The sequence below is a fragment of the Lampetra planeri genome, chromosome 44 (assembly GCF_965212315.1).
Source record: "Lampetra planeri chromosome 44, kcLamPlan1.2.h2, whole genome shotgun sequence".
Lineage (NCBI taxonomy): Eukaryota > Metazoa > Chordata > Hyperoartia > Petromyzontiformes > Petromyzontidae > Lampetra > Lampetra planeri.
In genome coordinates, this window is record NC_136150.1 from 2,629,108 (window position 1) to 2,650,276 (window position 21,169).

At 46.8% G+C, this 21,169-nt stretch overlaps 1 protein-coding gene across 6 annotated transcripts in view; it reads right to left on the reverse strand.

Annotated features, from left to right (window-relative positions):
• Positions 1-21,169, reverse strand: part of ST7 (suppression of tumorigenicity 7) — a 94,028-nt gene that overhangs the window by 60,057 nt on the left and 12,802 nt on the right. For 3 of the 6 annotated variants that reach the window (XM_078614361.1, XM_078614362.1, XM_078614358.1), the window contains 4 exons: positions 5,342-5,424; positions 3,722-3,887; positions 1,599-1,653; positions 962-1,077 (listed from right to left, as the gene is read on the reverse strand). In XM_078614361.1, the coding sequence (XP_078470487.1) occupies positions 962-1,077; positions 1,599-1,653; positions 3,722-3,887; positions 5,342-5,424 (420 nt within the window). Of the gene's footprint in view, positions 1-949; positions 1,078-1,598; positions 1,654-3,721; positions 3,888-5,341; positions 5,425-21,169 lie in introns of all 6 variants that reach the window. The other 3 variants (XM_078614357.1, XM_078614359.1, XM_078614360.1) reach the window with 1 other exon arrangement.

A 21,169-nucleotide genomic window follows, 5' to 3' on the forward strand; every position in this document is an offset into this window, starting at 1 on the left:
ATGCAAAACCCTACCTTGGGCAGTTTAATTATCGTGTATAATGTGCGCTCCGGTCAAATAACATTCCTCTTTTTGGAATATGTATGTAATTGCTTATTTATTTGGAGGCTTACCCCCAATTCCTCCTTCAAAAGATGTTACTGTAGATCAAAGCAAAATTGAAAATCAAAGAAAATCCCTGAACCATAATGTCACGTCGGTTTGTAAGCCTTTGAATTTTCATCTAAATTTTCACCAGACCATAATTCCCCAACAGAATTACACTGGTCAACACACTTTTTCTGGCATAAGGTATTCCAACGGTAGTAAGGTAATTTTGGGGTGCTGATTCCAAATCTGTCATCAGTTTTTGTCTATCACATCGGGTTTTTGAGATATCAAATATTGGATTTTCAATAAAAACTGCAGAAGAAAAATATTAAATAAATGTGGATATCTACATAAAATGATATTATAAACACACTATCCTAAAAATACAGCACCATATTTTAACACAAAAGAAGTCAGTGACTCGCAACAACTTGCAATCATAAGTGACAGAGTTAATTTCGCGAAAAATCAATGAAAATGGGGTATGCCGATAGCATAAAAATGAGACGTGATAGAGCAAATCTGAGATCAGATTTGGAATCAGCACCCTGAAATTAATCTAAAACAGCTGTAAAAGTCCAGGCCAGAAAAAAATGTTTTTTTTTGTTGACCAGTGTTATATTTCCAATGTAATGAACTTTAAAATCAATGCATTCATGTCAAAGATGTCCTTCCAATGATTTAAGGCTCCCGTGCGTGCGAGACTCTGGGGCTAAGGTGACGCCCATTAGAACGTGTCCAGAGCTGTTTCACGTTTCCCTACACGACCCATTCACGGCGCAGAAGGCAAACCGGCGTCCACAACACTTGAAAAAGCCCCACATCGCAGACCAAAAGGGATTGTATCAAGAATGCTCACCACAGTACTTACTACAATCAGCTGACCGAAGGTTGTCAGTCTCACAGGTAAAGAACGTCTGGTGGTCCTGTGCCGACAAGTTCATGTCATAGTAGGTCAGCGGCTCCCGCCCCGTCACCCACGTATACCTGGGAAACGAGAGGGGGGCGGCAGTGAGAGGGGGGGCGGCAGTGAGAGGGGGGGGGCAGTGAGAGGGGGGGGGGCGGCAGTGAGGGGGGGGAAGGCAGTGAGAGGGGGGGGGGGGCGGCAGTAAGAGGGGGTCAGGAGTTTTAGCGAAAGCTTGGCTCTCGTGTCAAAGAGCGAGCTGCCCGATTCGGGTCCTTACAAAAAAAAGAAATCCCCATTACAGCGATAGTTTAAAATAACACAAAGACAGCAAAAATAATTACACTCGCAAATTCACGGCCGCAAAGCAAGAGGCGGGGGAAACGTGGCCTCAGTCAGCGTCGGGCGTCAACTTAAGTAGCGTCGCCATGACGTGGCGAATGCATCCACCTCCGCTCTGCGCAAGCGGGCCACTTCCATCGGCGTTGAAAGGGTGGCGACAGTGCTGTTCGTGGCTCCGAAACGAAGGTGCAAATTACACGTTTTATTACGTCTGGGGAATCAGTAAACGCTACAGGACAACCACCGTTGCCGAAATGCTTACCTGTTATATTCCGCACCTCTAAATAAATTCAGAGGATTTCGCCAGACCTTGCATTCTGAAATAAAAACATGAAACAATTACGCGAGAGTTCTCATTAATTTTTTTGACAATTGCCAGCGGAGAGATGGGGGAATTACGGATGGTGAAAGGTATACCTGGAGACACATCGTGCTCCCATCCTAACACGCCAATCACTGCCAAATAAATGTAACAATAATACCAAGTGTTCAAACTGTCCGCTGGAATACAAAGGACTTTTTTTCGTTATGAAACATGTCAGATATAAATGGGCGAGCGATAATAATGGTACGGCCGTATGGAACGCTCTTCCTTCCGATATGAGGAAGCCACTGGAGCTATGCACGTTTAAATCATCATCTCGATTGCAAACTCATTTCTTCAGAACAGTTTTTTTAGCGTTTAGTTTGTTGGCCTTCCCCCGCACCTCCGATTAGCACGGTTGGCTACGTACGGTGCAAAAGAAGTTCAACATACACACACGTAATGAGAAGTTGATTTTTTTAAAGAAAACTACAAAGACCACCGTGCGAAGAAAGTCACACGAAAATAAACCAAGTAAAGTGGTTTCCTTGCTTGAGCGCCCGTTAATGAAGAGAAGTAGATATATCTGGTTACAGCCATTAGAAAATGGTGAAAATTATTAATTCTTGTGATAAAAGTCAACAGCATGGAAATCGGCTTCTGTGGAGGAGGCTCGTGAAGGAAGCTGCTGGGCAGTTGGTGCCAGCCGCACTCCGGCAACAAGTTTATCCAACTGTTCTCATTGTCTGGAGAGGAACAGTTACAGGATATTACCAGATTTTCAAAGTTACAATGTTAAGACTTGGACAAGTGAGATACGCGAGAGAAAAACATGATTTGAACAGAACGTATCGAATCTAACTAGGCAAACCCAGCCAGGGCTCTGATGCGAGTTAGACATTTTATTTGTAACAGAAACCATGAGAAAAAAACATTGCATTTAATTATTTTACTCCAATTGAGTGGAATTATTTATTAAATTATTTACATCTTTTGCCGATCACTGCTGTATGAAGGCCTTCCCCCAAACACCACGCCGCAGGTCAGTGTGGGCTGGCAAAGAAGGTGGCCAGGATCAGTTCAGACATTACTCACCAAAGAGTTTAGCCATGACCAAAAAGCCAATTCGATTCGCCGGGTTCATAGGAGCAAAGCGCAAACCCTTGTATCACCGCTCCGCTACAAATTCAGTTTATGCGTTTAAAACTGTTGTATAAGTGTGAGTTTCCATCGACAGACTTGTTAACAGCGGCGCCACGGTGGCAAGATGTTAACTACCTCGCCTGGTATACAGGATATGTTGAGATCGATCCTGACCCCGACGCCTGCTGTATATTTGGAGTTTGCGTGTCTCTCTCCCCGTGGTCACGTGCATTTTTCTCGGGGCCCTCCCGTTTTTCCCTCCACATTTAGAAACGACATCACGCGTCTAGAGTATTTCGCTGCTATAAATGTCCAGACGATGATAAGCCACTTCGTTGAACTGTCATTTGCGATAACCAGGTCGCTTCTGAAAAACAACTACGTTGCTCAGCGGGCCTTACCTGGTAAAATAAAAATAGTTTTAAGTTAGTTACTTTAGACAGACTCAAACACCAATGTAAAAGCGAGCTCCACAACCAACCCTGCATGTATGTATGTTGAACTTAAATTTCGATTTAAAGCTTTCGTGACTGCAGGGATTCATCTTCTTGGCTCTTTCGGTAAAGTCACGTAGAAGGGAAATAATAAAATAATAAAAATAAAACATAATAAAATAATTCTCACGACGTTTCGGCCACAACGCAAGCAGCCGTCCTCAGGTGAAGACCAGACGCTGTCTCCCCGACAGACTCTGGTCTTCACCTGAGGACGGCTGCTTGCGTTGTGGCCGAAACGTCGTGAGAATTATTTTATAATGTTTTATTTTTATTATTTTATTATTTCCCTTCTATGTTGAACTTCTTTCGCATCATGCATAGCCGACCACGCCAATCAGAGGTGTGGGCCCACATGCATTGCAGGGCCCCACACACCCCCCACCACCACCCCTCTCTGTGTGCGGTGCGTGACAGAGGGACGTTCGCAATAGGCGCACGCACCTGGCACGTTCTGCCGACTGGAGTCCGCATCGCCCCCGTTGCTGCTCGATGACGACCCTGGGGAGTTGTTGTTCTCCACGCCGCCCAGCAGAGGGCCCAAGTGGTTGACCGATACCTGCTCGATGAACGAAGTGCCATACTTGCGAAAGTACCACCACTCAAATATCTGTGGGATAACGCCGGGGAGAGGGGGGGGGGGTTAGAAAGTCAAAGACAATAGAACTCAGAATATTGAGTTTGCTACTTTTGCTGGCGTATATATATACATGTGTAGTTTATCTATGAGAACGTCTTTTTGTTCACAACAGTAATTTTGCTGTGGCGGTTCCACCTGAAGACGGAGGCTTGTGTTGCTTCCGAAACGTCGCGATTTAATTTAGTTGTTTTAATTAAAATTTATTAAGAATTTTACCGACGTGACTTTACCGAAAAAACCAAAAAGTATGGATCCTTGCAGTCACGAAAACTTCAAATCTAGAATATGAGACCGTTGTTTTGCCAGCATCAAAATGATGAAAAATATAAGAATAGGTCTTACCCTTTCTGGCAAGATGTTCAAACACCAAACACCTTTTGCAAGGCATCAAATCTGCACTAACCAGACGGACTTGTGGCAAAACACGCAAACTCTGATAATTTATGCTCAACCCGCGTTATAAATGCTCTGACAATTGCATTGTCTTTTAACTGTTCGCCTTTTGGCATTCTATGGTCTGACACTGGTCAGACAAGGCCATAAAGAAGGCCGTCTCTGGTGTAGGCCAATCAGTTTCGGAGACAACGCTTGCATTATTAGAGCGTGCTTGTTTGCATGTACTGTGTGCGGTTAATGCAGACTTGACACCCTGCAAAAGGTATCCGTTTGGTGTTGAAATATCTTAACACCTCCTGTTTTATTTGGCAGAAAGGGTAAAGCAGCCGATTCTTGCATCATAACGTGTAGTACGTTGGCATTTCATGCAGCACGTAGGTTTAATTAACATGTTATTATTAAATACATAGGCATGTTTACCCAGGAAATCCTCACCGAGTCTCAATACCCTTTTTTACAGAGAGAAGCCTGTCCACCCAGCAGTATGGGTGCCACGGTGGCGAGATGTTAACTACCTCGCCTGGCCTGCAGGAGGTTGTGGGTTCCATCCCGACCCTGACGATGCCTATACATTTGGAGTTTGCATGCATGCGCCGTGGCCGCGTGGATTTTTTCCGGGTCCTCAGGTTTTTCCCTCCACACATTTAAGTTTTTGGCTGCTATAACATTCCACGTGATGAGCCACTTCGCTGAGCTATCATTTGTTGGACAGGTCATCTCTGAAAAAGACCTACATAGCTCAGTAGGCCTTACCTGGTATAATACAAATAAAACATTTTCCCATAAATTCAGATACCGTCTTGAGCCGATCGCTAGGTCACGCGCGGTGTATGCCGGCCGCATTCAACACGTCTGGACATCGTGGAGGAGTAGGCCATATACCCTCTCGAGTTCGATTTTGTGGAGGCCCTTTCACCGATCGTGGCGTGAGCGAGCAATTCCAGGGAACAACATTTAACCTTTTATAGTGTACTCGAGGAGGCGCATGAGAGATGTGTGTTATGGGGGGGGGGGAGGAAATTACTTACCAGGATGAGGCCTGATATTAGCGAGGATGTGCCTGTCAGAGCCACGTAGAACTTGGGAGTCAGCGTATTGAGGAACATGGCCACTGCAGCACACACAGAAGTAAGAAGACACGTCAGAAACACGGCCGCCACCATCGCCAGCGCCACCACCACCGCCACCACCGCCATAATCCCACTTCACGATTCGTTACTGACCAATAGTTTACACAAAGCAGAACAACAGCACAATGCCGAATATGGGTAGCATAAAACGACAGTAAAGTAGTCTGTGGAGAGTTTAGCTTGATGAAATTAAAGTGGTTGCAAATCAATATAATTTATTATAATTGTTATATTATTTACCACAACAGGACATCGCTGCCGGTGGAATCGCCTCCGTTCGAGCGGACTCTAAGAGGGCCTTTGGCCTACTCTTTCACACTGACTCGACGCGATGGAAGAGATGGGCGTGCCCACATTTTAACCCACCACACGTGACCTGCCGATTGACCAACTGCTGCGGTTGTACCCATTTATACCGTTGGGTGGATAAAGGCGGGGGAGGTGAGGGGGAGGAGTGGGATTTGATATCTGTACCGTTGTTCCAAACTGCCATGCCTGGAGATGGAATCGAACCGGCAACCCTCTGGCTTGCAAGTGCAGCGCACTCACCATTTACACCAGGGCAGCTTGAAGTTGGCAACAACAACAGAAACAATTCCAATTCTCCATCCTATCTCGACCCTAACCCTGCCCCCTTTGGTTGGCGATTCTGAGGTCACATGAAGAATACGTACAATGCACTCGAATGTCAGGCTTGAAGTTGAGCAAGCAGTGAATTCCCACAGGCAATACGTACGGAACCACAACATTGCACAATGGGAGAGTGGAGAGTTTTACAATGTTTCGCATCGCAGTCATAACCAATCATTTTCTCCTTTCAAAGTGCCACAAGTCCTCTTCCCCCCCCCCTAATGTGTGCAGATACTAATGCCTACATTGTATGTAGGGTGTGTAGGCATATATACCTACACACCCTACAAATAGGGTGTGTAGGCATATATACCTACACACTCTACAAATAGGGTATGTGTTGCAACGTGCCCCCCCCCCCCACAAACTGGACAGACCGATGCATGCGTGCCAGACGGCACCCGAGTCACGTTATGTCGCACAGGGCCAGCTGATGCTGGGGGTCCCCACTAGAAAGTTTGAGACTACTGCGGCGATTCCGGCCGGCGCGGTACATCCCACGCTTTCGTCATGAGTGAGCGGAACCCGGGTGATCCCTGGCGATTCACCACTGCCTCCGCTGTTGTATGTACGTATGTACGTATGTACGTATGTAGGAACTTCTTTCGCACCGTACGAAGACAACCGTGATAATTTATAATCGGAGGCGCGGGGAAAGGACAACAAACTAAACACAAAAAGCAGTTCTAAAGAAATTCGTTTTCAATCTCGCTCCAGTGGCTTCCAAATATTGGAAGGAAGAGCGTTCCAGACGGCCGCACCATTATTATCTCTCGCCCATTTATATCTGGCGTGTTCCATAACAAATAAAAGTCCTTTGTATTCCAGCTGACAGTTTGAACACTTGGTATTATTGTTATGTGTGTGTGTATGTTGAACTTATTTCGCACCGTACATCGCCAACCTTGCTAACACTGGTCTACAGCCACAATGTTTCTGAAATAAATATAATCAGCGGTGAGGGGGAAGAACAACAAACTGAACGCAAAAAGCAGTTCTGAAGAAATTAGTTTTCAATCTAGATGATTTAAAAGTGCATAGCTCCAGTGGCTTCCGAATATCGTAAACGAGAGCGTTCCAGACGGCCGCAGAAGAGAGAGGCTTGTGTCTGTCCATGTGTCTCCGTGTCTGTGTTTTGTCTCTCTCTCATGCCGACGCAAACACCCCCCGACCTCCTGTATACCAGGCGAGGCAGTTAATATCTCGTCACCGCGGCACCCGGAGCATCACCCGTGGTGGAAGCCACATGGCCCCGGTGGGATCAAAACGCCCCTTTGCCGGGCAAACGGCCTGCCGAGCAGAGCTCGGGGCAAGCCGAGTGAGGAGCGGCCAGATAATCTCTTTATTTAGCAGCTTTGAATTTCCACGTGATAAGCCGCTTCGTTGAGCTATCATTTGTGACATCCAGGTCGCTTCGGAAAAAAATAACTAATAGCTCAGTGGGCTTTATAGGGTAAAAATAAAAATCGTTTAGTTTTCGTTTCAGTGATATCATTACCTTTCCTAAAATATGCACTCCTATCGTTTTTTCGGTATTGTTGTTGTAACTTGCAGAGCCATCCCGACTGGACATCTGTGAAAAGGTGCTTCATAGCACCATCGGATTTCTCCAAGATTAATAAAGATTATGATTTTGATATGTTTCTACAAAGAGAGAAAGTCAAAGCATCATATAATCACATCTTGGAGGATTATGCTTATATGTGAAAATGCGTGCGTCTCTTTTTGTGTGCGTCTCCGTGTCTTTGTTTGCTAGTGTAGCGGCTAAGGCGCTGCGCGCTTCAAACCCGGAGGCCCGAGTTCAATTCACCGCTCACGGCCAACAACAGTGACGATTATCTAAACCGGTCCTGGGCCTCCCCTAGGTAGACTCAGCCTCAAATGAGTACCCGGTGCAATGTGTAAACATCGCCACTAGGCAGAGAAAGGCGGTCGGACGTGGGGCTTGGCCACCCACCCCCTCGTGTACCGTGCCGGCCTTCATATGTGCTCGCTAACAGCACTTGCCCCAACAGTCTGCTGAGGCTGCACGGCGGTTCTTTCGTCTTGTGTGTAAGGACGATCGGTCCTGGAAGGAGCAGAGTTTGCTCTGACGCTGTGGCTAAGAAATTATGGCCGATGCTCTCGGTTCACAGCCATATGTTCCTGACAGCTTCCTCACATGAGTATCACAATCACCGACAGCTTCAAACATTACCAGCACACACAGGAGGCCAAAGCCGGCCTCATTCTGTCTATGGGCCTGTCATAGGCTAATAGCCTAACGGTCACAGCAGTGACAAATGTAAAAGATCACGTCAAATTCGCCGCAGCAATGCATTGCACTTGTAGATGAAATGCTTCATCAATACAAACTCAATACAAGTAACCGGATTAAGCTGGAAACAATATAAATTGATGTACTGTACAGTACAACAAATGGAAAGGCTACCGGTCACTGCTGAGTGTTTTTATCACGCGAAATTAAAGGAAGTTCCATAACCAAACAAATTTTAACTAAAACATAAATTTATCTAATTAATCATGATTAATTCCAGAGCTTATGTTTTTCAGTGTTACTTTTTAAAACGCTGCATGCAGCGGATTTCATAGTCATTTCCTTGCCTTTATATATTGCGTACTAGTCCATGGCGCTACTGTTTTAACATTCATGAGCAAATAATTCAGATATAAACTAAAAAAACAAGTTGCTTTAACCCTCCATAACAAGTGTTTTATTGGGTTAGATCGCGTCAATATAAATGCGTCTTTAACCCACCAACACCACCACCCACCACAGCCAAGTAGTAGGTAGTAAATGTTCGTAAATTAGTGAATGTTGTGGATTTACTCTCCAAAAAAAACCGGTGTGCTGTACTGGTGACGAATTGGCCACGTTCTGTTTACGTGACAAACCTTACTAATTGGCTGTGTCGGGTGGCGGGGGGTTCAACGACACATTTATATTCACGCGATATAATCCAAGAACCTCAATTATGCATACTGGTCGCGAAAGCCTACGTGTTAAACCAATTAGTAATGTGTGTCACGTAAACAAAACGTGCCAATTAGTTACTAGTTCGGCACACCGGTGTGTTGGAGAGTAAACCCGCTGCAAAATCTCTCATTTGATTACTGTGACGTTTCGCTGGTAACAAAATCCAGCACCATCGAGCGATTTGCCACATTTATACTTGATACTTGTTTTTATTTCATTGGAGATTAAAAATTTAGCGAATCGCCTGTCGACAGGATTCATCAGAAATGTGAAGCGGTCCTCCAGTTTCCGGTCTTAATTCCGGCGCGTACAAGGCAAGAGGCCAAGGTGAATCAACGCACGGTGAAACGAGTAGGCCAATAAATAGGTGGGCAGAAAAAAACCATGCTGTATAATTCACTCCGATTAGCCCCCATTAAGTTTGGATATTTATCCTCAACCTGCATTCACAGACGACGACAAGAGAGTTAATTCCGCATGCTCGGGTGGAGTCAATTAGAAATGTAGCGAGACGTCTATTTATTGATGACATCGATTCTTGCACTCGTGATACGCGGGCATCCGCTTGTATCTGTGGGAAACACATTATTTTGATTGCTATGCTGTAATCAATTCACATGACCCCTGTAACTATCAGAAAGCACGACATTCACTACACTGGTAAAAACAACAAGTGGGTCCCCCCCCCTTGACCCTTGAAGGGGTACGGAAGGCCACGGGGGTCAAAGGTAAAGGAGGGCAACTGAGAAGTCCGCGGGGGTTCTACGGAGGAAACGTTAAGTCCACGCCAACAGACCAGCAAAAGTATCCCTCTCCCCTCCGTTCACTTCCACGCGAGTACGCGTGCACGGTGTACGCTTTTACGGAATCTGTTCCTCTGTAAACGCGGTTGCAGTTTACGCGTTCCTGCAGGGCACCGCGTTACGGGGGGGGGGGGGGGGGGGAAATCGCGTTGCAATAAATAATGCAGAGGGTAAAGCACGGTCCACGCTAACACGTGAGATGCTTAACGCAGGACGAACAAACACTGAGGCGCCGTGGGTAGCGTCTCGAAGCATCCAGCGGCGTCCCGCCCTGCGTGATGCTACACCGAGGTAGCCGTCGCAACCGCGTACTCGCGCGACGCAGTTCTGTTCACTCGATCGCGTTACGTCCAATTCGCATATCCACGTGATAAGAAAACTTTTCCGCAAATGCATTTGTCGTGTTGTTATCTCATTCGCGTTATTAAAACAACACGCGGCGTGAAAGGAGAACGGACTGCATGTAGAACTTCTTTCGCCCTGTACGCAGCCAACCGTGCCGACGCAAACACCACATCTCTCACTCTGGGGCTGATGATGATGTTGAATTGTAAATGTTGAAGGTTTACTCTCCAACACACCGGTGTGCTGTACTAGTAACCAATCGGCACGTTCTGTTTACGTGACAGACCTTACTATTTGGCTGTGTCGAGCGGTGACGCGTTTACGTGATCGAACCCATAAAACCTCTAATGTAAAATGCGTCATTCTCAGCATGTCTTTTCAATAATAATTAGACGGGGGGGGGGATTGCCTACATGTATATAACGGGCACAGCGTGTGTGAGAGATGTAGGCAATTGAAACAATTCCCCCGAGTGGCGAGGCTCGGGCTGTGACGCACACACACGCACCTGCTAACGCTGTGTGCGCGCGTCACAGTGCAAAGCCTCACCGCCAGGATCTCACCCAGGGGACTCGGGGTGCTCCAGGAAGCCCGCACGGCGCCTTGCGCAACGAATAACAAGATGCGCAAGGGCACAATTCGCCTCCTTTATGCCCGTCCCTCCACGTTAAAATATAAATGTGCGTATTTTAACGGAAGCAGCTCAGCATACATGCATACAGTCGGTTCCCGCGTAACGCCGCCTGTTGTTTTGCGTGACGTGAATTGGTGACGACGCGATGGATGTATTTTTTTTACATAACGCGATCGTGCGAACGGAACGACGTCGCGGCGTGAGTCGGAATAAGCGGTCGTAACACGCAAGGCGGGATTGCTGCTGGCTGCTTCCAGATGCTACCCACGCGCCTCAGTCGTTGTCCGGCCTGCGTACGCATCTCACGATGTTATCGCCGACTGTGCTTTACCCCCTATGTTATAGATCATTTATTAGAACGCGATTTTTCCACAACGCGGTGTTCATCAGGAACGCAATTGTCATCAGCTGCATGGGCCTTCCGGCAGCGCGTAAATTCAACAAGATTAGGCTCAGCAGAAAACAAACTCCGGACCGGTTTCGATATTCAGGGTCTCATCCGCAGTCTGGCCTGCTTGAGCAATGCTAACAGCGAGACGCTTAGCGAAGATGCAGGTCCAAATCAGCATCGCGCTTGCCTGGAAATATCGTTTATGCAGACCCAAGCAAAGCTTTTGCCCCAAATTATATCGCGACACACCGGGATTATTTTCAACACCCAATGATGGTACGGTTTGTAATCTGAAGAGATACGTCGTCGTAGAAAATTGCCAAATTCCGCTCCCTTTTCCACATTCCGGTTATGCTAATGAAACCAAAGCGATTGCCACGTTTGCCCAAGCGACAACTTCATTTGACCGGCCCTGTGGGGTCGTTGAGGGTTACCGTTGAACGCTGACATTAAAACCAACACGACGATCGGATCCCGAAATACATTTTCGAATGTAATATTGGTGACGAAAGACTGCGCGTGAAAGTAAAAGCGATACTCAATGGGCCAACAAGAAGTACACTCCCTTGGGAATTAGACCCAACGACGGTGACCGAGAACATGGGGACGCTTTCTCACAATGGACAAGAGACTTCATCTGTCAGTGCATTGGACCGCCTCACCCCCAACCCCCTTGTTGCCTTCAAGGAATCTACACCGGCAAAATCATCTATATTCGAGTTACGTTATGCTACTTTAATGCCTGAAAATCCCCACACTCTGAGGATGGCTTCCAGCCACCAAGTCATGTCCTCAGATTAACAAAAAAGAAGATTCGACTGAACAAAAGTGCCAAGGTTGCAGCTTTACTGGAAAATACCGCTCTTTAAAGCCAAGATGCCAATTAACAAACAAAAACGTGTTTCAAAAAAATGTAGTGAATACTTTCACTTATTTTATATCCATCCACCAATACGAGCTCAGAGGGATAGCGGACTCAGCTAAAAACAACAGACCCTTTCCCATAGATTTCAAAAGATGTATTTTCCGTCAACATAACCGTTCCTCTGAAACAAATCAGCACGTTTGTCAGCACCCCAACGATCGTTACACGGGCGCATGCTCATCCCAGTCGGTCGCTGCGTGCCATTGGTGGGATACCTGCACTGCTCTCACGGGGGCCTACCAGCGGTCTCTTGAAATGGAAATCACTGTCGACTTCCCACCGGAGTGGGCCCACTTGACATCAAGTCGTGGCATAGATCACGGCCACGCTTGCCATTCACCAACGTCTCCGCTCATACGACCGCGACTGGGAGGACCGCTGCTGTCGTATCAAACGAGCTGCGCGCCGGATTTTTTAACGACAGGCGCATGTGTCGATTACATCACCGGGATATGGGTAAGAATTAGAACTAGCACGGTGCTCCAGACAAGGTATTGTCGCCGTTTCCCATAACGCCTAAATAGCTTCTTTGCATATGCACCGCTACTGTGCTGCACTGTCAGCGCAACTGTATGCAAATATCATCTTCGTAAGAGGTTTTTGTGTTAGATCGCGTAAATATAAATGTGTCGTTAAACCCACAATCACCGGACGCCACCAATTAGTAAGGTTTGTCACGCAAACAAAACGTGCCAATTCGTTATCAGTACAGCACCCCAGTGTCTTGGAGAGTAAACCCACAATATTTACAACTTGAGTACGTTTCGCCAGTCATTACAACCAGCATTATCATTTGATCATCACGTAATCACTGGCGAAACGTCGCACTCGAATAGTAAATGTTGTGGGTTTACAATACAACACACCGGTGTGCTGTATCAGCCACGAACTGGTACGTTTTGTTTCCGTGACAAACCTTACTAATTGGCTGTGTTGGGTGGCAGGGGGTTTAACGACACATTTATATGTACGCGATACAACCCCAAAACACCCCCCTCTATTATGGATAATATTGGTCGTGAAAGCCTACGTGTTAAACTTCATACACCTGATGACATAAACACGAAAATATATCATATTCTTGGGTCTCTCGGTAAAGTCACGTAGATAGGTTCAAAGAAAATGACAAAAAATAACAAAAAAAACTACGACATCGCGAGTAACAAATGAGGTTATAAACAAATTGCAACCGAGACAGCCGTGGGCCTGGCCGTCAACCGCTGGACCGGAAGTATTGGCGACGATGCCGAGGTGCTACCGTGCGTTAACTTGTTAACTTGGTAACGCCACGGTGTGCGGTGCGACCGCTATTACGATGGGCAGCCACGGAGACGGGGATCTACCCTCACTCCGACGCACGCCCTCGTACAAGCCCTACCGCCATTCACAGCACCACACTGCCCCACTGTCCCTCTGAGATTGGTGTTGGCTTCATTGCACACAAAGTGCTTGCCGCAAATGAAGCACAATACCTTGCTGATCTCGTTAAGCAGCGTAAAAACCATCGCGCGAAATCCGGTCATGCTCGCCGTTGAACAAAGACGGTCACTGGCATCGCGAGCTTTCAGGCGCGCTTCTGCGGCCTTCTGGAACGCTCTTCCTTCCGATATTAGGAAGCCGCTGGAGCTATGCACCCTTGAAATCTAGATTGAAAACTCATTTCTTTAGAACCGATTTTTGTGTTTAGTTTGTTGTCCTTCCCCCCCACCTCCGATTAGCACGGTTGCCTACGTATGGTGCGAAAGAAGCTCAACATACATACGTGTTTGAACCTTTACCGATTCAGACATCACAAACCCACACGGCCCATCGTGGGTAAAGTAAAGTAAAACAATACCACACGGTCAACACAGTGCCGGGCGCCTGCTATTGAGCACTGGATCTGTAAATTGTTGTTATTCGAATGCTCCAAAACAGCACCAAATGAGCATTTACAATCAAATGCCTCCCCGTGGAATCCAGAGACCCCAAACGAGAACATGAATTCACGTCGGTATAAAAAGGAACCTGTCAGCGGAGTACCACATCTTTGCATGCAATGTAAGCCGACGTGGAAGATTTGCCTGTGTCACTCACAGCACGCCGACCCAAACGAGGCCACAACGCACTCGTAATAATGAATAACAATTCAGGACATTCGCGATTCGTACCGTGTCTGTGAAACAGAGAGCTCTGTGTTTCACAGACACGGTCTGCGGTAGTTTTGACAGCAGGGGGCGAGTTTTCGCCACGTGCAATCCCCAATTGAGCAATTTGCAGATCTTTCAAATCTGGCAAAATCTGGGCCATGACCACTATCTCACAATGGCTTACTCGTTTTGAATTGCGTCACGGCATCTTTGAGCGTCCACTGTGAAGCCCACCGAGCATGTTTTTACGGTTAACGCACACCGCAGCGGTGTTCATCGGGGGAGACGTGCCAGATTTGAACCGCGGAAACCTTTGCAAACGAGCGGCGAAACGGCGGTTACCCGCCGGGCAGCGCCGTCACGACCTCCGTCAGAACCACGGCGGCACTACTCTCGTTTCTCGAACAAACGGCTCGGCAAAAAGCACTTGAATGCACCCCCCCAACAGTGGCACAACGCACACACCGAGTGCGAGCACGAACGCGCGCCCACCGGCACCATTAACAGTTGGCAACGATCGTTAAGCTCAGCAGTCAGGGCCCGCCGAAGCCGTCCGGTGGGAAAGGGCGAGCGGGTGGGGCGAGCTGCGAGCGAGCGTGCACACCGCCAGCCCAGAGACGGGACCACAGGCCACGAGGGAGCAAGCCGAGGGGCTACACCTTGCTGGGTGATCGCGAGGCTGGTGGTCGTTAAAACAAATGAAGACCCTTGGTAAAACGGTGACTGGCGACAAAATGGCAACGTTTTGATTTCGGCGTTACTGCGGAGGAGACGCAGGGAGCATCCTGGGGGCGCGTAGAGATGGCCCAAGATGATGAAATAAAAGGGCCCAAGGCCGTCCATAGTAATGGCAGCAACTCGGCTGATTTGTTAAAACTGCATACGGGAGAGTGGTCTAGATATCATTTCAGGGATGCCGTATGCACAAACACGTGACAGCACGTCAATGGCTTTTGGGAATACGATGCTAAACGGATGCCTGTTTAGGTGAAATCCTTTACTTTCCTCTACACTGGAGTACGTTTGATGGGCTTATTATAAGAATAAGCTTTAAAACGAGGGACTTCAGAATAAGTTTATAATAAAGGTTTTGGTGACAATTCATATTTCGGTAGAAAAACGTTGCTGTTAGTGTGATATTTTTTTAACCGTAGATTTTTTTTTTAAGCACAAAATATCAAAGTGAGTTATTGCTCGAATGAGCACCCGGGCAAAGCTTGGCTCTTTGTTAACAGCCCTGAGCCAGGTGGTGGAAATTCAACATTCTTACGGCAGAGGTGAGTCTATCCACAGGGCAGCCACTTCATGGCTTCCTCATCAAGTGGTACCTATTTTATCAACCCCGGTCGGATGATGAGCCGAGTCAAACCACCAACCAAAATTCGAATTCGCAACCTTCAGATAGCGAGCGGGAAAACGCTGTTCCGCCCCGCCAGACAGACTCCATGTGCTCTAAAAACAAAAATACCGTAGAGGAACCTCGCTTTCACCTCCATCTAAATCACATCCAAATACATCAATAATATATTACCATGATCAATAGATTCGTGTCCAGTTCACGTAACACATACATTTCTGTCCAATGCGTGCGGTAGCGTAATACCACGAGACTGTCCACAAATGCCAGTGTGTGTGTGTGTGTGCCCCCCCCCAGTTTCATCTGACGAGACATTTACTCACCTCTGAAGGGGTAAAACGAAGAAAGCAACGGTACGATACGGAGCCAACCGTGAGCAGTGCAGCCGAGTATTTATAATATGGCGCACGCATCCCTTTCATTGACAGCACAAAGAATAGCAAAGCCACTTGGTTATTTATAATCAAAAGATCATGGCTGCTGTCATAGCGTGCCACGTCCTTAACCAAGCCAATTTAACGTCAACCGAGGATACGGAAATTAAGCAGCACAAATTAATCCGCGGCTCGACATCGTGGAGCAAAATATCATATTCCTAAGGCGTCAAAGGGACGACAGCGCACCACGGCCAAGTGCCTGCAACAGCAAAATAATCAATGGTCTATTGCAGCAGGCACGGCAAAAAATGTCACCGAAATATTCCCTCCATCATCGCAAGAACGGGACAAAATCGCCGAACGCTCGGCAGCGACCTAGAAAGTGCGAGTGCATGCAAGGCACATTAGGCGCAGACAAAGGCGGCGGCGCGGACAAAAGGGTGTTGCGGGAGGAGAGGAATAATAGAGTATACTGACGTGACGAGTCGGCGCTGAACATGGCTGCAGCAGCAGCAGCAGCAGAAGAAGAAGAAGCAGCCAAAAGCAGAATAGCGCGCGCACACGCCCACGATTTAACCCCACCAAGAGCTCCTCCTCGGGCGGACCAGCGACGGCTTCACAGGAAAAACCCGCCCGCGCTCCAACCGGCTGGCGCCACGCGTCGGATGCTCGCGACGACGGCGCCCGGGAGCCGGTCGTTGCCGCTCGCTGCAGACGGAGGCACCCACCCACCCCGCCCCGAACCCCCCCCGCGCCGAGCGTAGCGGCAGTATCGGCGGTGGCGGCGGCGGCAGCTGCCGAGGGTTTGTGCGGTGCCACACAATGGAGGCCGTGCCTCAAAGAGGCCGTGACGTCAGAGCCTGTGCAGCCGAGATTGATTTCTCCTCCTTTATGACCACATGTGCGTCGTGCACCGTGTGTTTTGAAGGTTATACGCGATGGGATAATTCCTACGGACTTGACGGCACACCGCGTGATTATATAAATACCTGCGATTTTAATCACTGGCGAATCCAAATTTCCGTCAGAAGAATTTTTTGCTGGGTTCACAAAGCGCGGGCCAATGGGGTGAAGGATTGAAAAAGGTAGCAGGGAATAATTGGGTGCACGGTCTCCTTCCTTTGACGTGTGGTTCTCCATGGTTACCAACAATCGCTCTGATGCCACCCTAAATTGCGAAAGAAAAAAAAGATCAGATTGATGTACGTGCGCTAGCGGCTGCGCCAGTGCATCATCGACATTTACGTATGCACTGGGTATTTAAATGTACACAATTTCACGTAATTTTTTTTTAATTACAGGAATAAATATGTATAAATCACTACAAATCTCTATATATATTTTTTTAAAGCACATCACTGCACAGCTATTCCGTGTTAGTATATATTTATTTTTAAGGAAGAGATAATTTCATCGACATTGCATCTAACCGATTGTGCCCTCTTCAACATCAGCTGACTCAACGGTGGCGACGCAGCCCCGGCGGTGGCGCTGCGTTCGCCGCTCGTCACAGAGGTTCGAATCCAGCGGCTGCCCCTGGTTAACACTGCGGTGCAATAACGGTGATCACACCACGACGCGCCGTCTCCTTCACAGCACAGACGTTAAACATCGTCTGACGTCATTGGCAAGGGTGCGGGGGTGCCGCTGTCTGCCGCCGGCAGGGTAAAAATTTTGCCAAAATTCGCAAAATTACCCGCAAATTACTCAATTGGGATTACACGTGGTGGCAATCCATCGCCCCTTCGCAAATGACAAATTAATCCATCGTGGTCGCTGCGAGTCCTCGCGCCAGATTAAACAGAGCAAAACAACTTCGCGGGAAGTCAACGTTGGCTGTCCTATCAAAGGTCTGGGCCGTGACAGGAATGTGGAATTTCCGTCGCGAGCTCAAGGCCACCTTTGTAAATGACTGCCACCCCCACCGCCCCCCGTCGCATAGCACGGACAGGATTGTAGGAGGGATCTTAACGAGACCAGATTGCATTCACATCAAATTCGCGTAAATCGGGAGTCATCGTCGATTAATTATCCCGTCAATTGTGGGCACGGTCATCGGTGAAACTCTCCAATCATCTTTCTAAAGTATTATCCTTCCACCACACTGCCCCAGAAACTATAGAGAATGCAGCAGGAACCATTTGCCGTCGTGTTCTCTGCTGCAGTAGAGCAGTGCTCCGGCAAATACGTCTCCCGGTGATACGAACCGAGCCACCGCAACTTTTGCGTTAGGAGTGCATTTCGCTGAAACTTGATCTTCTCCGCTTGTGGTTAAACTAGGGTAGTTGAGTTGATGTTCTCAGCTCAGTCAGCAATGGCTGCACACACAAAAAAAACCTCATCGCATTAGATTTACATCCTTGGGACCTTTCTTGGCCAGTATCCATTCTTATTTTTCATCACATTAGATGTGTTTCTGCATGCAATTTGGCTAAATAGCAGCGCTTTAAAAATGAACTCCCGCTTTGACTGCCAAGAGACGAACGTCACTCTCACATGCAGAGTGGGCGGGAACATGATTCCGCTTCTCTCCTGTGCGGACTAAGTTGTCTTGTGGTTGTTGTTGTTTGACTTGCATCCCACTGGGATTTTTGCACACAGTGTTGGTGTACGGTGCTTTTTCTGCAATATTTTGCTGTCTTTTCTTGGATTTTCTGTTTGCACAAAGTCACTTTAAGATGTTTTCTTGTTCATGTTTTTAGTTTTTTTGTTTGTTGCGGTTGCACCCGATTCTAGAGCCGAATGGCTCACAGGGCTGTACCTAATAAATGAACTTGAAACTTGAAAACTTGACCAGAGAACACTCGAAGAGCTCTACGATATCTACTTTGTTGAAGCGTTCTCCAACACGAAAGCGCTGCACTGCACTGCGAGAGGTCCGAACGAAACACTTTAATACTCTTAGGCTTTTTCGGTAAAGTCACGTAGGTAAAAAATAAAATTAATAGAAGTAATAATTGAAATAAAATAATAAATGACGACGTTTCGGAGGCAACACAAGTCTCCGTCATCAGGTGGGACCGTCACATCCCCGAAACGTCGTCATTTATTATTTTATTTCTATTATTACTTCTATTAATTTTATTTTTAACCTACGTGACTTTACCGAAAAACCCTAAGAGTATGAATCCTTGCAGTCACGAAAGCTTCAAATCTAGAAAGAATCACTTTAATCTCACGACGTGACACCGAATTCAAGGTTGTGTTAAATTGCGGGAAAATGGCCTCAAAGAAAGAGAAAGGAGGAGGAGGAAGTCCACCAACAAATGGAGGCAACGAAATCCGCTCATGCGCAGGCGCTCGATAGATATTTTTGCATCGCCAAATCACGAGGTGGCGACGGACGCTTAGCGAGGCCTTTATCCAGTAATGGATTAATCGTGACGGCTGTGGCTTCTGCTGCTGACGATGATGATGATGATGCTTTATACATTACTTAATTATTTACACTGTCACCCATCCCCCATAACCAGAAAGGCTCGCTCCCTAATGAGTCCAGCTTCAGGTTTTTTTTTTACTGCACCACTAAATCAGTGGGATGATAAAGTAGGTGACGATGACAACGATGATGACCAGACGACCACCGGCGATGAGTTACCGCGACAGTTCAGGCGAGACGCATGCGTCTCTGATAATCAGAATCATGATTCAAGACTGGAGGAATCCGATGACCTACGAAGCTCTTTGTTCACAGATATCCAGTCGGGGCACGGGGTAAGAACGCTACAACAACAAACGGTACAAAAACACGATAGTAGTGCAAATTACAGTAAAACCTTGGATTGCGAGTAAGTTGGTCTGCGAGTGTTTTGCAAGACGAGCAATTTTTTAAATAAATATTAATTTGATAAACGAGCGAGGTCTTGCAATACGAGTACTCTAGTACGTACAGTATACGCTTTGTCTGCCGAGCGTCACGTGATCACAACTGAGCCAATGGTTCTTCTCTCTCTCTCGCTGCGGGATTGTGGGTAATCGTCTCCCATGCTCGGTCTCAGTCGGCATGCCTCACTCGTAAAGCCAACATCCGTGCGAGCGTACACTGTTTACTATAGTGTTGTGACCACGTGTGTGTGCGTAAAGCATTTTTTTTATTTTGTGTCCAAGTGTAGTGACTGTTCTTTAGTAACTGTACTGCAAGTGAAAGTCGTCCTACACAATAACCCTCCTCTCCTCTCTCTCGTCTCCCTCACACCAGCCACGATTAAATTTAATTAACACATTTGATTACTTTCTATTAAATTTAAGTATAAAAAATATTAAAAGGTATTTTGGATTAATCATTTTTATATGAATACAGTATTTTTGGGTTGTGGAACGAATCATCTGAGTTTCCATTCTTTCTTATGGGGAAATTCGCTTTGATATACGAGTGCTTTGGATTACGAACACGTTTGCGGAATGAATTGTGCTCGCAATCCAAGGTTTTAATGTACAAAAAAAGTAAACAAATCACCCAAACACATACAAATAAAACCAAACCATCCCTATCCTACCAGGGCTCATTGCGCTCTCTCCACTGTGCAATATCCCAAGCCTTGCCCTTGCCAATTAAGTCAAGGTCCGATTTAAAGCTTTCGTGACTGCAGGGATTCATCTTCTTGGTTCTTTCGGTAAAGTCACGTAGAAGGGAAATAATAAAATAATAAAAATAAAACATAATAAAATAATTCTCACGACGTTTCGGCCACAACGCAAGCAGCCGTCCTCAGGTGAAGAACAAGTCTGTCGGGAAGACAGCGCTGCTTGCGTTGTGGCCGAAACGTCGTGAGAATTATTCAATGTTTTATTTTTATTATTTTATTATTTCCCTTCTACGTGACTTTACCGAAAGAACCAAGAAAATTAAGTCAGGGTTCGTCAGAGCTACATTTTCACCATTCTGGCGAATTGCCCGATGATGCTGGATGCAATTACCAGCGAAACGTCGTACTACTCAAAAAATTGCAAATGTTGTGGTTTCACGCTTCAACACACCGGTGTGCTAAAGTAGTGAACTATTTTGTCTTTTTTCTACGTGACACTTTTTTTTGCTGAATGGCCGTGTCGGGTGGTGGAGGGTTATGACACATTTATAAATAACGCGATCTAACCCAAAAACGTTGATCATGAAGAGCTACATTTAAGTCCATCTTGAAAACTCGCCTCTTTAAACTGG